The following is a 17,508-nucleotide window of genomic DNA, read 5'->3' as shown; positions in this document are numbered from 1 at the left end:
TTCCAGCTAGGGAAGCACCTTGGTTCCCAGGAAGCTCGATATAAAAGAACTGAGGCGTCAACTTAAGTGGTTGGTGTGGACTGGGGCCCAGGCCTCCCACTGCTGAAGGTCCCACAACCTGCTACGCAATTCTTTTCCCAAAGACAGCCCTTGGGTTAAGTGGGGAAAGTCATTGGCATTGTTATCTTCCTTCTTTATCAGTTCTGGCTCATGTCCCAGTGGAGTGGGAGAAAGGACAGGGAGAAGTTAGAAAGTTCCATGAAGAGGGTGGGTATACAGGCCTGGTTTATTTATTCACACGAGAGTGGTCGTCTTTTATATTTTTCTTTAAAAAACTTTAAAATTTTTTATTGTTCTTAGTAAAGGAAGAAGGGGGAGAGAAACATCAATTTATTGTTCCACTAATTTATGCACTCATTGATTTTTTTTTTTTTTCATTTTTCTGAAGCGGAAACGGGAAGGCAGTCAGACTCCCGCATGCGTCTGACCGGGATCCACCCGGCACGCCCACCAGGGGGCGATGCTCTGCCCCTCCAGGGAGTTGCTCTGTCGCATCCAGAGCCACTCCAGCGCCTGAGGCAGAGGCCATGGAGCCATCCTCAGTGCCCAGGCCATCTTTGCTGCAATGGAGCCTCGGCTGTGGGAGGGGAAGAGAGAGACAGAGAGGAAGGAGAGGGGGAGGGATGGAGAAGCAGATGGGCGCCTCTCCTGTGTGCCCTGGCCGGGAATCGAACCTGGGCCTCCTGCACGCCAGGCCGACAATCTACCGCCGAGCCAACCGGCCAGGGCCGCACTCATTGATTCTTGTATGTGCCCTGACCAGGACTGAAGCCACAACCTTGGTGTATTGTGATGACCCTCTAACCAACTGAGTTACCCAGCCAGGGTACAAAAGTGGTCTTAATTCAGTACTCTGCTGAGTTGTAAGCAGAATGCTGAGTTAAAGCAACCAGACAGAAACTGGGAACTGTGTCCTTTCTGCTCCCAAGATCCAGAGTTGGGGGAAGAGTACACTAGTGAGAGCTCAGATTTGGGGGTCAGACAATGCTAAGATTGCTCACTCCTTTACCACATATTAGCTATGTGATTTCAAGTCAATGTTGGTCAAGTTCTCACTTCTCTTCCACTGAGCACAGGCTTCCTGGTTTGTAAAATGGGGTAATTCTGCCTACCTTGCAGGCTGGTGTTCAGGGCTGAATGAAACAGTACATGGCAAGTACTTTAGCATAGTGACTGTAGTTCAGTAAGTGCTTCGAGATACAAGAAGTGGGGGCTAGCTTTAGAGTAAAATATGTCAAGGCAGAACAAGATTTGCTTCCACCCCTGATTCTTAGCAAGGGCTAGGTGTTTCTATCAGCTTTGGGTCCTACCAAATAAAACTGAGATTATTGGTCTGCCAGTCTGGATTGCCTACTCGGGGTAACCAGCACTGGGAAAGAGGTCTCTCATAGGGATGTTCTAGTCCACTTGGGTTCACACAAGCAAACAGTAATCCAATCGGGTTTCTTTCTTTTTCTTTTTTTAAAATTTTTCCATTGATTTGAGAGACAAAAAGGGAGGGAGGGAGGGAGAGAGAGAGAAGCATCAACTCATTCTGCTTAGTTGTGCACTCCACTGATTGCTTCTCATACGTGCCTTGACTGGGATCAAACCTGCGACCTTGGTGTGCCTGGATGACATTTTATCCACTAAGCCACCAGGCCAGGGCCCAATCATGGTTCTTTAGCATCAGTTACCTCCTTTCCCACAAGAATGTTCTCTCAAAGGTGAAAAGAACACTAGTTTTAAGAGTTCACCAAAAAGGCAGCTCTCCTAAGGGCTAACCAAAATGGGTGTGTGTATGTGTGTGGGGGTTGGTGTGGACAATCCTTTTCGAGATAATTCTGGTTCTGAAAAGCAGGAACATTTACAGCTGTGTGTGGGACAAAGGGGCAGCAGGGAGAGAACCCAGCATATAGGGAGAAAGGAACAAGAGAATGCTTTAGAGTTACTCTGGCTCAAGAAAGCCAGGAATCTTGCCAAAAAGAAAGTGCAGTATTGGCAGCAACTGAGAGATCCTGTGTAGACTTTTAGGAAAGATTTTGGGCCACAGCACGAGGCCTCCTCCACTGAGGCCAAGAGAGTTCTGGCAGCAGCCCCCAGCCCAGGCTTGTTCCTACATAATTGAAGTCGAATGTGCTGGGGGAGGGTGGCCTGAGGAGGCCTCAGGGTTCTTCCTGGCTGCAGAATCTCCGCATTCTGCAGTTGGTCCCGTTTGGGATCAAAGCCAGTGAGTGTTGATTTTCCACAGCATGGAAACAAATGCAATGAAGCTGTTTTCCAGAGGCGTGCATTTTGAAATGAGGATTTTAATTTTTAATTTTTTTACCCAAGGACAGGTGGAGTGGGGAGGTGGGGGAGTTGTGACGTGGCTGTTCCCCTGCTTTTCCCTTTACAACCCCTTTCGGGCTGTTTCCACTTCAGCATAAAGTAATCAGTTAGACCGTGTGAATGGGCATAGCTATGATGAAGGCTGTCTTTTACAAAAGATAATTCCTGGAAAATGCTGCAGGAGGAGCCTCTGGCTATGTGTGATAAACCACAATCTGCTTGCTTTCTGCTGGCACGTTTCCAAGTCAGCAACCCTCCTTATCCCTCCTAAAATTTCCGCTTACACTTCTTTACTTCCAGGTCTTTCTCTGTGATCTGCTCCCCAGCCCAGACATTAGTTTGTGCTTCTTCTTTTCAGAAGAAAGAAGAAAGTCTTTTGGTGCTAAGCATTATGTTAACGATGTAAAGTGATACAGGCAAGTTTCTCAAGTGGTAGAAACACCTTTTTTTTTTTTTTTTTTAATATATTTTTTTATTTATTCATTTTAGAGGAGAGACAGACAGCACCAACTCCCATATGTGCCTTGACCAGGCAAGCCCAGGGTTTTGAACCGGTGACCTCAGTGTTTCCAGATCAACGCTTTATCCACTGCGCCACCACAGGTCAGGCCGAAACACCTTTCTTTTAATGGTACTCGGTTTCTCCCAGCCCTCTAGGGAAGGTGTGAACTTGGCCCATTGGGCCACAACCAATTTACAATCAGGAATTGACACAGCTGGAGGGGTCTCAGTGGACTCTTCTTTTTAATTTTTATTTATTGATTTGAGATAGAGAGCAAAACATCGATTTGTTGTTCCACTTATCCATGCATTCATCTTGTATGTGCCCTGACCAGGATCGAACCTGCAACCTTAGCATATTGGAATAACGTTCTAATCAACTGAGCTACCCGGCCAGTGCATTAATGAGGGAGGAAAAGTATAAGATTTTCTGTGGGACTGCACAGACAGGGAGGCCAAGTCAGAAATGTTTTTCCTGTTCAACATGTATGCTCAATGCTACAGGTTTGTCTCTTGTGAAAAGAACTGCACCATCACTCCTATGCTAGGGTAGCACTGTCCTGGGTATTCTACAACAGGTTCCAAAACCTTGCAGCTGATTTCACTCTTTGACTTCACTCTCTGGACAAACCTCTCTGCATTTATTTTGAGAGGCTGAATCTAAAAGGAGCCTCAGGTCAGGGGATTTAGAGGACGTCTGAAAAGAAGCAAAGCCGCTTTAGTTCACGTAATTAGCCTCCGAGTAACAAATGTTATCTGCACCAGTGCAGCCCCACGCCAAGTACCAAGCCACATTTTCCAAATGGTTCCAGCGAGATGTTTCTGACCCAAAGCCCTTCAACATTAGGCCCCAAAGACCAATCATCTTGTATAAAACAACAGATTGTTCATCTCTTCCTGGCCTTCTTTAATGCAGCGAGAATGCAAAATCCAGATTAAGAAACAACTGCGGGGCCCCTCTCACGCGCTCCTAAGATTCCAAAGTTACAGTGAGAGACTGGTCCAAAACTGGACTGGCTAAAAAAATTCGGAAAGAATTTTGGCTTCTGGAAAATACAGTTTTCAAAATTAGCGTTTGATAAAACCTATTATCACAAACAGTGTCTGAGCATTCCGGGGTGGGCATGAGTGCCAGGGATGCAAAGTAAAGAGGGTCACCATTCAGTGGTAAACGGTTACCATGAACTTCTTTTTTTTTTTTTTAGATTTTTTTTTTTCATTTTTATTTATTCATTTTTAGAGGGGGGAGAGAGAGGGAGAGAGAGAGAGAGAGGTAAGGGGGGTGGAGCTGGAAGCATCAACTCCCATATGTGCCTTGACCAGGCAAGCCTAGGGTTTCGAACCGGCGACCTCAGCATTTCCAGGTCGACGCTTTATCCACTGCGCTACCACAGGTCAGGCTACCATGAACTTCTTAAAAATGAAGAGAGCACGGAAAAGAAGAGATTATGACATTAATCAGGATAAACAGGCCACAACTCCTCCCCTACTCCCCCACCCATAAAAAGTTTAAAAAAATAAGAGCCTTATTTAACTTCCCTGAAATCCTCTAACACACAAATACAACGAATGTGTTTTCATTTGCTCCAAACTGACCACAGCAGTGTTTGGGGGAAGAAACAACCTCAGAGGACACACTCGGCATTGGCTGCAGGGTCAACACTCGGTTCCTGGAGGGAAACGGCTTTTCTCCCTGGTACCACTTCATTCCTGTCACTTAAAAATTTAACTTGAGGCCCTGGCCGGTTGGCTCAGCAGTAGAGCGTCGGCCTGGCGTGCGGGGGACCCGGGTTCGATTCCCGGCCAGGGCACATAGGAGAAGCGCCCATTTGCTTCTCCACCCTCCTCTCCTTCCTCTCTGTCTCTCTCTTCCCCTCCCGCAGCCAAGGCTCCATTGGAGCAAAGATGGCCCAGGCGCTGGGGATGGCTCCTTGGCCTCTGCCCCAGGCGCTAGAGTGGCTCTGGTCGCGGCAGAGCGACCCCCCGGAGGGGCAGAGCATTGCCCCCTGGTGGGCAGAGCGTTGCCCCTGGTGGGCGTGCCGGGTGGATCCCGGTCGGGCGCATGCGGGAGTCTGTCTGACTGTTTCTCCCCGTTCCCAGCTTCAGAAAAATGCAAAAAAAAAAAAATTAACTTGAAAAGCTCCATCTGTTGGTGGGGGCACTTATATAGATATTCTAGGTCCCCCATTTCAGAAGTTTTCGCAGGCAAGAACAAAGTCTGGCCAGCAGTGGAGGCCTGCCAGAGAACACTTACTTGGTGGCTTCCTGAACTCGCCAGAGGTGAGGTCTTCCTTCCTGCTGCCAAGAAAGAAGTACCACACCAAAATCACCATGACAGTTAATTCAGTTCTTTTTCCTGGAGAAAACAAAATAGCTTTCCTCAAATGTTGTGACTTTCCCTTTTTTGGATGGGCCCATGACTCCAGTACATGAGCCAGAACTTGCCACCAAGACCATGCAATGGGGCATCGACACAGCAGCCAAATCTTAAGGGTAGTATTTGTAGCTTGTGGATCCTGACTGCCTTAGGAGAGGGGTTTCCAAGTGATGACAGAAGGTTGTTCATTTATGATCTGCCAAGCTCTCCACACTCAGCTGGCTGGCTGTTTTAGGTGTCTCAGCCTTTTAATAGGACAATTTCACCATGCAAGCAAGGAGGGGTGGCTACTCAGTGCTTTATCTTAACCCGAGTATCCTAACAAGTCACATTTGTGACAGTTTCTAAAAATAAAACAATCTCAGCTTGGTGTTTGTTGGGCCTGGAAAAAAGTCTTAGGTGTATAAATTCATTGCTTTTAAGTTTGCAAGAGTCATGCCTGGATCTTCCCCTACCCCAATCCTCCAAATTAAATTTTTTTTTCCTTATTCTGTCTCTGTTCAGGTATTTATTAGGGAAGTTGGAGCAAAGCAGCAGAAAGATGAATATAATCTAGCTGCTTACTGCATTGTTGTGAGATTGAAATCCAGGCCACTGATACTTTCTTAGATGTAGATAGAAGCTCCCAAGCAAATGTCAACAAGAAAAACATAAATTTCACATGAAACAGAATAATTTCAAAGTTTGATTACTTTAATGTAATTTCACCATTCAAGGTAGTATGGATATGTTAAGTGGTTCATGTCCATCCTGGAGAAAACACTAACTTCTATCTTATATAATTTTGTCATATTCAAACAAAACTCTTTAACCACTTTTTAAGAAACATTTTCTGGATGTATCTTAAGATTTTTATTTTCTGCAACATTTTTTAGAAACCTTTAAGTAGTCTGGAAATATTTGCCTACTTGCTCATTCCTGGGTACAGCCTTTCAGAACATTTATCCCACCTGTACAGAAAACCTGCATTCTCCCAGCAGGGGTGTGTGTGTGTGGGGGGGGACGGGCTGCTTGCTGGAGGTGATCACAGGGAAGTGAGGAGCGAGCAAGCTTTGTAAACTACTTCTAGTTTTTGTCATTAGTATGCTACGATCCACTTCAGCTTCTGCAAGGTCAGACACGCAAGACAAGTCTTGGCCAAAAAAGCAGGATTCTAACTAGTGTAAAAATAGATTTTAAATAAAATAGAATCTCTATAGGAAAGAGAATTAGGTTATGCTTTACATTCCCACTCTTGCTCTAGGATATCTGTGGTATCTAATAGGACCTAAGGGGACTTATAGTCAGTCTGCTCTAAGTAAAAATTGAGAATGTCTTAAGTACATTCATTTTGCAGTTACAGATAAAGTTCTTTGGGAAATGCGGCAGCACATCCCACAACAATGGATAGTGATCAACAACACAGTTGGTGTGCTAACAAGTAACTTGTAAGACACTTAGATCAAAGGGGATGAGGCCTAACCATAGGCTAAAAAATTCTGAAAGGTGATCATTTGAACTTTGGCTAATTATAAAGCAGAAAACTTATCATTTAATAGTATATCTTGTTAACCTGTCCAGCTACCTCTTTTGGAAGCTAAATTCCAACAGCTCTTACTTTAACTTTGCTCATTACTGCACATTACAAATTATTTGATGTTTCTAGAGAATGTGCACAGCCCCCTCTGTAGGCCCACAAATAGCATTACATGACTGTTGTAAAGGGGGCTCTGTAAAACTTCTAATTTTCGGATTTAGAAACAGCCTTTGGTTATAGCTTGAAAGCATAATTGAAAATCTGCCCAAGCTCCCTCTAGCCGCAATATGAACATGCAGCCTGATCTTTTGTAAACATTCAAAAAATACTGATCCCAGCAAAATAGTCAGAGGCCTCATTCTACATTTTCACACGGATGATAAATCTGCCTACTCATTCTTGCTAGATGCAAGGAAATTCACTCTGAGATTTGAGTCTTGGAGTCACCATTAAGCTTCCTCCTTCTTTGAGGTTCACAGGGAGGTGTAGAGTCATCAAAAATAAAGTGGAAATACCACCATTTTTCCTATACTAGGTCTACTCAGTCTGCCCCAGGTTGTTTGTTTTTCCTGGCTAGCACTAGAGCAAGATGATATGGCTGCTGGAGACAAGCCAGTGCCTGGTTTACAGGCCCAGCCTCTATTCATATAACATTTGACCAGTCCTTCCATTCCCCAGAGGCAGGGATGGATGACAATGATAGAAGACTAATGCACGGGAAGTTTCATAAATCTCATGGAACCTCACCTCACTCTAAGGCAGCTGCTATGACCTCAGGGAGGTTTGGTGCTTTAGTGCTAGGTAACATTAAGTTACCTACTGACCCAGAACTGAATGTCAAAAACACCAACTCAATAAATACAACAGAAAAATACACAGCAGATTTGGGGCATCTATTAAGTAGGAAGGCAAAATGGTCATTAGAATGTCTGAGGTTAGTGAACTATTAGGTTGGAAAAAGGAGCGACCCTCTAAAAATCACTGCCCCTTGCCATCAGTTCTCCCAGTCCTCAACCCTCTACATTCATCACACCAAACACAGCAAATGAAAGATCCAAACAACTGCAGAGTGATCCTCATTTGTACTTATTTAGGACTCACCCTCACAGTTAGGCCCCAGCACACCCTCGCTGTGCCAGGAAAACAGTCTCAGGGACACCTGTTTCTGTGAGGGTCACTTGCCCCTTTTGCTGCGGCCCTTCCTGGAGGGCAGCTTCCCACTGCCCCCGGAAGAGGGAGGGCTTGAGGCAGAGGCCATGGGAATGTTGATCTGTCCCTCCTGGATTTCCTGTCGGGTCTCAGCAGGCAGGTGGTTGATCTTCTGTTGTGCCTCCAGGTAGAACATGACGTCACGCAGCTGCTCCTGGATCTCAGTGATCTGCAGATCCTTCTGGTCACAGGTCTCCTTCAAAACCCTCTCCTCCTCCTTCAGCTTGTTCTGCAGGAGGACCTGATTGGCTCTTAAACACTTGTTCATTTCCTGCTCCTCTTTGAGCTCTGTGGTGAGTTTGGCTACTTTTGTATTTAGCTGAGTGCACCTTTTGCAAAACAAAGGAAGACAAAAGCACATTTTTCATTTGCTGACACAGTCCCCTTTCTGCTCTGGGATTGAACAGAGGAGCCATGACCTCAGAATCCATTTAGGGTGGACTCCTCCCTCCCTGTTCAGGGAGACTGGTTTGCTGCCATTGCAACAGCTACACAAAACAAGAATTTTGCTCGAGTTAACTCAAGTATAGTTTCAAGATGATTTTTCTTTTTTAAGCATAGAAAATTTTCCATAGCAGAAACTATTCTGTGACTCATGGTAAAACTACTGCTTCCCTGTTTTGTAGTCAGTGGTTAAATCGGTGGCTCAGAGAGGATAATGGTGATAAAGAAGTTATGAGGAAAAGTGACATTCTTGGAGAGTCAAGTGATCTGACCTCACTGCATTTACAGGAGAAGGGTTTTCAAGAACAGGGAGTGCCCTATTCTTGATGCTCAATCTTACTCATAAGTAAAGACTCACAAACTTAAACACCATTTGTTTTACATCAGAATGCCAACCAGCTCACACATGGCAAGAGGCACTCCCACACATGGCACTGGAGTGTGAACTGGTACAAATTCTCAAAGTCAACTTGGAGATGACTAAAAAGTCAATTTCATATGCCCTTTGACACAGCTAGTTTACTCCTAGGAACTTGACATATTTTTCGCTCCATAAGGCAGACTTTTTTTCCACCCAAATGCTGAGGGGAAAATGCCTGTGTGTCTTATGGAACAAAAAAATACGGTATTTCATTAAATATTTTAACACACCACTTGGTTCAGAATATTTTTTTCTTATTTTCCTCCTTAAAATTCTAGGTGTGTCTTATGGTCAACTGCATCATATGGAGCAAAAAATACAGTATCCTATAAAATAGCTATACTCCACAGTGCTGAAAGACACATGGAGAAAGAGGCTCATTGCACCCTGGCCGGTTGGCTCAGTGGAAGAGCATCAGCCCAGCATTGGAAGTCCCGGGTTCGATTCCTGGTCAGGGCACACAGGAGAAGCGTCCATCTACTTCTCCACCTTTCCCCTCTCCTTTTTTTTAATCTCTCTCTTCCCCTCCCACAGCCAAGGCTCCATTGGAGCAAAATTGGCCCAGGCTCTGAGGATGGCTCCAGTTGTAAGGGAGCGACACCCCAGATAGATGAAGCATTGCCCCCTAGTGGGCATGCCGGGTGGATCCTGGTTGGGCACATGAGGGAGTCTGTCTCTCTGCCTCCCCGTTTCCAGCTTCGGAAAAATGCAAAAAACAAAAACAAAAAAACAAAAAACAAAACAAAAAAAACCCCTCCAAAACAGAGTATTTTACCAAATAGAATACCTAATATTATTCTGATTTTGTAGAAGAAAAGATGCCGTGTGTGAGATGCTTAAATAGGTACAGCAAAAGATCTACAAGAGGAAATAGTCACTGGTGCCATTAATAATGGTAACCTCCAGATATTGAGATCTAGGAAAATTTCCAGTTTTAACTTGTTAATTCCTTAATACAGTTCAATTTATTAGGGTGATAAAAGTATAGGAGGATTTTAAAATTTTTTTATTTCTACTAATGTTGCAGTTTGTTTTTGTTTTTGTGAGAGAGAGAGAGAGAGGAACAGACAGAAAGGGAGGGAGATGAGAAGCATCAATTTTTCATTGTGACACCTTAGCTGTTCATATGTGCCTTGATGGGGGGGGGTATACCAGACTGAGTGACCCCTTGCTCAAGCCAGTGACCTTGGGTTCAAGCTGGTGAGCTGTGCTCAAACCAGATGAGCCTGTGTTCCAGCCCGTGACCTCGGGGTTTTGAACCTGGGTCCTCTGAGTCCCAGTCTGATGCTCTATCCACTGTGTCACCACCTGGTCAGGCATGTTGCAGTGTTTTTACAACAGTTAAAAACCTTTAGCCCTGGCCGGTTGGCTCAGCGGTAGAGCGTCGGCCTAGCGTGCGGAGGACCCGGGTTCGATTCCAGGCCAGGGCACACAGGAGAAGCGCACATTTGCTTCTCCACCCCTCCGCCACGCCTTCCTCTCTGTCTCTCTCTTCCCCTCCCGCAGCCAGGGCTCCATTGGAGCAAAGATGGCCCGGGCGCTGGGGATGGCTCTGTGGCCTCTGCCTGAGGCGCTGGAGTGGCTCTGGTCACAACATGGCGACGCCCAGGATGGGCAGAGCGTCGCCCCATGGTGGGCGTGCCGGGTGGATCCCGGTCAGGCGCATGCGGGAGTCTGTCTGACTGTCTCTCCCTGTTTCCAGCTTCAGAAAAATGCAAAAAAAACCCAACAAAAAACAACAAAAAAAACACAAACCTTTGGTAAAGAGTTTTTGTATGGGTGGAAACATACTGGTTCCAGTTGCCCAACATTGTGAATATACTTAATGCCACTTACAACTGGTAAAGTGGAAAAATTTATGTTATATAGTTTTTTATCACACACACACACAAAAACCGAGAACTCTCTGTGCTATCCTTGTAACTTCTGTACATCTAAATTTACTCCAAGATAAAAGTTCTATTAAAAAAAACTTTTTAAGGAACAATTATCCCCCTGAAGGTTATTTTTATCCATCTGTCCAGAGGTGAAAATCCAGTTATTTTTGTGAGTATAACTTAAACAAGAAAGGCAATTTCAATCTGTAGTGATGGTCTTCCCATATAACAGTAGTCAAGTTATGTTCTAGTCATGCTGTTCATGAGTTGTTTGCTCCATGTTCAACATCTTTGGCCTTTAATTACTGTCCAAGGTCAGAACACGTGCCACTGCCAGCTAAGACACAGTCTCTTTCCTAACTGCCATTTCTCAGCCACTATGGCTCATAGAAGCTACAGGCTCTGGGCACAAGGAAATTACTTTCTATAGGCAAAAGTGGAAGATAGTGGCGCATATCATAGGCACACAAATATTAGGAGAGAACACTGTATTCCACACAGCGTCCACCTGGCATAAAACATTGTGGGTCTTTTAAAAATTTTCTTGATTGACTGATTTTAGAGAGAAAGGAAGAGAAGAGAGAAAGAAACATCAGTTTGTTGTTACATTGGTTAATTCTTGTATGTGCCCTGACCAGGGATTAAACCCATAACCCTGGCATATTGGGACAACCCTCTAACCAACTCAATGACCTGGTGACCTGGCAACCTAGCCAGGGCAAACATGTTTTTTATAATAAGAAGTAACAGTAAGTGTGTTTCACATAAAGGTAGACCCCTAAAAATCTGGTGATATACTTGAAAATGAGTATTTCCTTAGGAATGAAGGAAATTAACTGTTTATGTTGCTGTTACAATAAAATACCTACTTTGAAGATTAAACCAATTATACCTACTTTCTTTCTACCGACTGCTTTTCTTTTAGAAGATCGTTTAGTCTGTGCTCCAGATTATCACACTTCTCAATTGTTTCTTTAAATTTAGCCTTCATGTTGTTAATCTGAAAAAGCAAACAGAGATCAGTTTCATTTCACAAAGACAAGGTTGTGTGGCCTTTGGGGCTAACTTCTCAAATATTTTTTTTCCCAATTACCTGTGTATAACTTGACAACCCAAACTTAGAAAAGATGAGACAATTATTTTAAAGAATTCCTGTAGTAGGCCTGACTTGTGGTGACGCAGTGGATAAAGCGTCGACCTGGAAATGCTGAGGTCGCCGGTTTGAAACCCTGGGCTTGCTTGGTCAAGGCACATATGGGAGTGGATGCTTCTAGCTCCTCCCCTCTTTTTCTCTCTCTGTCTCTCCTCTCTCTCTATATCTCTCTCTCTCTCCCTCTCCTCTCTAAAATGAGTAAATTTAAAAAAAAAAAAAAAAAGAACTCCTGTAGCAGGAATAAAAAACTTGAGAAATCAGCCCTGGCCGGTTGGCTCAGTGGTAGAGCGTCGGACTGGCGTGCAGGAGTCCCAGGTTCGATTCCTGGCCAGGGCACACAGGAGAAGCGCCTATCTGCTTCTCCACCCCTCCCCCTCCCCCTCTCCTTCCTCTCTGTCTCTCTCTTCCCCTCCCAAAGCCAAGGCTCCACTGGAGCAAAAGTTTGCCCGGGCGCTGAGGATGGCTCTGTGGCCTCTGCCTCAGGCACTAGAATGGCTCTGATTGCGGCAGAGCGATGCCCCGAGATGGGCAGAGCAGCACCCCCTGGTGGGCATGCCGGGTGGATCCCGGTCGGGCGCATGCAGGAGTCTGTCTGACTGCCTCCCCGTTTCCAACTTCGGAAAAATACAAAAAAAAAATAAAATAAAATAAAACTTGAGAAATCCTTTTTTTTCTTACTATTTCTCTATCCCAGGATGAACAAAAGGGACCAGGAGCTCTGAACGTTAAGTGAAGCTGCTTGAAAGTAAAGAAAGAGCTTCAAACAGCAGGACAGGAGATGGTTTGTCAAAGACATTAGAACAGGGCCTCTTTTTTATTTTTAAAATGATTTTGAGAGAGAGAGGAAAGGAGAGAGAGAAAATGAGACAGGAACACCAATTTGTTCCTGTATGTGCCCAGAGAAGGGGTAAACCAGCAACCCCTGCCCTTTGGGACAAAGCTCTAACCAACCCAGCCATCCAGCCAGGGCAGGGCCTCCCATTCTTAACTCACCATCATTTTTTTCCCTCTTAAGATTACCTTACAAAATCAATTATCCAAATAATCCAAGAGACTCACCTAACCTAAGAAATATATGATAACTGATTGTTTGGGGTTCCCCACGTCCAACTTACTATTAAATTTCTCATGTACCATGAAGCCGTATGGAACATAATTGGTTCTTGTTTTACTGAGTTCATTTATAAATGCAATATATATAGAACTAATCCATATCACATTGTCTTAAAAACTTAAGGGAATTGAAAAATTCTGCCATATTATGTGTCAGATGGCAGTAATACTAGACAAAAGTCTGAAGTCTAGCTAGGCAGACACTAGATTATTCAGATGTGAACATCTACAGACTTGGGAAATGCCACAACTTTACTGGTCTCAGGACATGAGAAGATTAGGTGGGAAGGGGAAGTAGTGAGGCTGGGTAAAGCATGAGGCAATAATAATAGGGAATGAAAGTAACAGAATTTAAATCCTATGGCCCAGGCACCTGCTCAGTGTTTTATAAGTGGTATCTCCTTATAACATGCCTATGACTTAGATATGTCAACTTTTTACAGAAACTGAGGCTTACTGAAAGGTGAGGCAATACATCCAAGTTCACCTAGCTAGAGTGTGCTAAAGGTCTGGACCACAAGTCTGGCCCCCAAGCCAAGTTCTGAACCTCTCTCTGCACCAAACAGGAGGCCAAAGCTGTATAGCGAAGGAAAAGTGATTTCTGGGCAAGATCTAAACTCAGAAGAGATCTAGGATGCATACATCATCCCAGAGAAAGGGCCACTACTGCTTTAAACACTTTCTTTTTATACATTTGCCATATGGCCCACCCAGCAGGTCTCTAAAAGCATTGCCCCTATCTCTTTTTTTAATAATAAGAAAATAACTGCTTTGGAGAAATTAAGTTTATAATAACTACCATTAAGTTGGAAAAACAGGCAATTAAAGGGATATTTCTAGAAGTTTTTCTGTCATAAAAATAGCTTTAAATTTGCTTTAATTCTAGTTTGGTATTCATTTTCTCTTCAATATTGCTTTAAAATAAAAGACCATCAGGTCTTTTGACATTTTCTCCTAAACCGATTCCTGTTAGTTTAGAGAAACTGGAAAGGACAGAAATGGGATCAAATAGTAATGTTTTGGTCATTCCAGATACTTAAGCCAAAATAAAAAATACAAGTAACCCCAAAAAGCCTTTTAATACTGCTATAGATGAATGTTACAATGGTTTAAATTAGTGCTTTTTAAAATATTTGACCATTAGCCCAAAACATGCGGTACATAAACACACACACACACACACACACACACACACACACACTTGACAAGGAGTTTCACAAAACAATATTAAATGTGATACACTCTGTTATTTTACACCTATCCTATTCTGTTTTATAAAAATGCTGGTTGTGGTTCAAACTCATTTCACAGTACAGTTGGGAAAAAAACGATAACATGATCTAGAGGTCCAAAAATAAAAGCTGTATTTTGAGGGGAATTCACCTGTCCTGACAGCCCATCTGTGTTCTTCAGACACAACTCCATTAAAACTAAGAATCTTCGCCTGACTGGGTGGTGGCGCAGTGGATAGAGCGTCGGACTGGGATGTGGAAGACCTAGGTTCGAGACCCCGAGGTCGCCAGCTTGAGCAAGGGCTCATCTGGTTTGAGCAAAAGCTCACCAGCTTGGACCCAAGGTTGCTGGCTCGAGCAAGGGGTTCCTCGGTCTGCTGAAGGCCCGTGGTCAAGGCACATATGAGAAAGCAATCAGTGAACAACTAAGGTGTCGCAATGCGCAACGAAAAACTAATGATTGATGCTTCTCATTTCTTCGTTTCTGTCTGTCCCTGTCTATCCCTCTCTCTGACTCTCTCTGTCTCTGTTAAAAAACAAACAAAAAAACTAAGAATTTCAAGTGGATATGAGCTTCATTTTCTAGAACAGACTCTGCTCACATGCTATATAGTACTGGTACTACAACTGAAGTTCACAATAGATTTCAGCCTTCATTCCCTCCCCACCCCCACATTAACTTTTTATGAGGCCCATGAACAAGAATCTCTGTCAGTGAAACCCACAGTCGGTTACTGCTAATCCCTGCACATGCTCTGCTGCTGGAGGTGCCAACAGGCAGAGGACTGGTCAAAAGGAGGGCAGTGGCAGGAACAAAAGGCTTGCATCATCCATTCACTTATGGATAAGCAACAATTGTCATCAGAAAACAAAACATCCTTTTCAAGCCCTTTAAGTCAGGGGTCGCCTAAAGCCATCGGAAATACATAAGTTCTTGCCTCCATCTTGCCCCTACCTAAATGTAAACACAAGTTTCACAGTTTTTAACTTCCCTGCCCGCCCCTCAACTTTTCATGGGCATGAGTTAGAGAATGCAGTTAATCCTAAAGAATCTTAAAAGGCAGAGAGAATCCTGAGCTTAGCTCTCAAGGGTCTGCAGGAAGCGCTTTAGGTGGTCATGCTGGTGCAGCCCGTGGAAAACCCATTAGTGAGGCTGCTGGGTTGCCAGTGCTCCTCCTCCCCCGGAGTCCATAACTTGATACCAAGTGGCAGCTACCGGTGCTCTCTCTCAAGTGCTGTCAGAGGCGTGTCCTTCCCCCATGTACTCCAATCAAGTCCTATTCAGAACTTGAATGCCTCTGGAAAGGCTTTTCCATTGCTTGGAAGGTTCTTGTAAGAATTTCATCAGGAACTTTTAACTAAAGATCATTTTAGAGTTGGTATTAATCCTTATTTTTAAAAACTTGATTTCTCCTCATTTGTAGGTGTTCCTAGCAACTGGGGCCCATGAGCCTGGCATAAAGTGAGAGTTCAGACCTGCCTGCTAAGCTCCAGATGATCCTACTTGGAGGTGAGCCCTAACCCCAGTTCAACAGTGGTGGGAACCACAAAGTTATTAAAATAATCATTTAAAAAATTTCAAAGCCGCCTGACCAGGCGGTGGCACAGTGGATAGAGCGTCAGACTGGGATGCCGAGAACCTAGGTTCGAGACCCTGAGGTCGCTAGCTTGAGCGCGGGCTCATCTGGTTTGAGCAAAAAGCTCACCAGCTTGGACCCAAGGTCACTGGCTCAAGCAGGGGGTTACTCGGTCTGCTGAAGGCCTGTGGTCAAGGCACATATGGGAGAGCAGTAAATGAACAACTAAGGTGTCTCAATGCACAACAAAAAACTAATTATTGATGCTTCTCATCTCTCTCCGTTCCTGTCTGTCTATCTCTGTCTATCCCTCTCTCTGACTCTCTCTGTCTCTTTAAAAAACAAACAAAAGGCCCTGGCCGGTTGGCTCAGCGGTAGAGCGTCGGCCTAGCGTGCGGAGGACCCGGGTTCGATTCCCGGCCAGGGCACACAGGAGAAGCGCCCATTTGCTTCTCCACCCCTCCGCCGCGCTTTCCTCTCTGTCTCTCTCTTCCCCTCCCGCAGCCAAGGCTCCATTGGAGCCAAGATGGCCTGGGCGCTGGGCATGGCTCTGTGGCCTCTGCCTCAGGCGCTAGAGTGGCTCTGGTCGCAATATGGCGACGCCCAGGATGGGCAGAGCATCGCCCCCTGGGGGGCAGAGCACCGCCCCTGGTGGGCGTGCCGGGTGGATCCCGGTCGGGCGCATGCGGGAGTCTGTCTGACTGTCTCTCCCTGTTTCCAGCTTCAGAAAAATGAAAAAAAAAAAAAAAAAAAAAACCAAAAAAAAAATTTCAAAGCCTTTCTTTAATCCTACGGGAATCAATGAATTATGAACACCGTCTGCAGGTCCAGAAAATGGTCCTAGAATTCTAATTATACGCGAACCCTCCAGTGCTCACTGGTTCCCAAACACCCTCTTTGGAATCCTCTGGGTTCCCTATATATGCTAGAGACAAAGGGAAATCCAAGGTGGTGGAGCCCTGGGCCCTCCATCTGGGTTTCTACCAAAATTTCATAACTTTTCCCTTTTAAATGTTGGAGTAGTGAATAGCACCTTTTTTTAAAATGGCATCTTTGTTAAAATCTGAAGCCCACTGCCCTAGACCAATAAGGAACCATGGTGATCAAGGAAGTTCCAGCATTTCTACCCAGTTTTGTTTCCATTAACTTTGAAGTAACATCTTTTTGCCTCAGAGGTCCACGTTCAGCTTCTTAAATAAAGCAGCTGTTCCCAAGTTGACAAACCAACTGGCTGACTCAAATTACAAACCCTCACTTACATTTTTTAAATAGAATTACACAAGGAACTAGAAAACCTTAATCCCAAGCCCCCAAATACTAAAGCCTTTAAATTTTCTTTTTTTAGGGTACATGCCAGGTATTTTATTTCTTCCTTAAGTTAGGTATAGAGCTCAGCATACAAGATTTTAACATCTTCCTCTTGATTCATTAATTCTCCCCTTCTTAAATTATACTGATTTTATCTCTTCCTTTTTATCTTTTTGATTGTCATTCTCATTGTGGTCTAGATGTGCTTATTCCCTGATATTGCCTTCATAGGCTAAGTCTCTAATAATATGACAATCCACCACTTCTCTAGAGTCTAAGGTTACTGGGATGAGCCAAATGATCCCAAATTCATGTTTTCTTTTTTCTTCCCCCAAATCCCCAAATTCCAGCTCTCCTGAGATATAACCGACATATGTAGAACAAAGGGTTTTTTTTAGAAGTAACATAAT

The 17,508-nt window shown here is 44.3% G+C and overlaps 1 protein-coding gene and 1 long non-coding RNA gene across 2 annotated transcripts in view; one reads left to right on the top strand and one right to left on the bottom strand.

The window, feature by feature from the left end:
* LOC136325739 (uncharacterized) overlaps positions 1 to 17,508 on the top strand; it is a 43,607-nt gene that overhangs the window by 22,548 nt on the left and 3,551 nt on the right. The window contains exon 2 of the long non-coding RNA XR_010729298.1: positions 15,638 to 15,723. This is a non-coding gene — a long non-coding RNA (uncharacterized lncRNA). The remainder of the gene's footprint in view (positions 1 to 15,637; positions 15,724 to 17,508) is intronic.
* BRAP (BRCA1 associated protein) overlaps positions 5,921 to 17,508 on the bottom strand; it is a 34,454-nt gene continuing 22,866 nt past the window's right edge. Inside the window, exons 11-12 of the mRNA XM_066260562.1 lie at positions 11,612 to 11,715; positions 5,921 to 8,302 (exon numbers count right to left, since the gene is read on the bottom strand). Of these exons, the coding sequence (XP_066116659.1) occupies positions 7,939 to 8,302; positions 11,612 to 11,715 (468 nt within the window). The 3' untranslated portion in view covers positions 5,921 to 7,938. The remainder of the gene's footprint in view (positions 8,303 to 11,611; positions 11,716 to 17,508) is intronic.

The sequence above is a fragment of the Saccopteryx bilineata genome, chromosome 2, assembly GCF_036850765.1.
Source record: "Saccopteryx bilineata isolate mSacBil1 chromosome 2, mSacBil1_pri_phased_curated, whole genome shotgun sequence".
Lineage (NCBI taxonomy): Eukaryota > Metazoa > Chordata > Mammalia > Chiroptera > Emballonuridae > Saccopteryx > Saccopteryx bilineata.
Note: the sequence above shows the minus strand (reverse complement) of the source record. Positions and strands in the feature narration are given on the sequence as shown.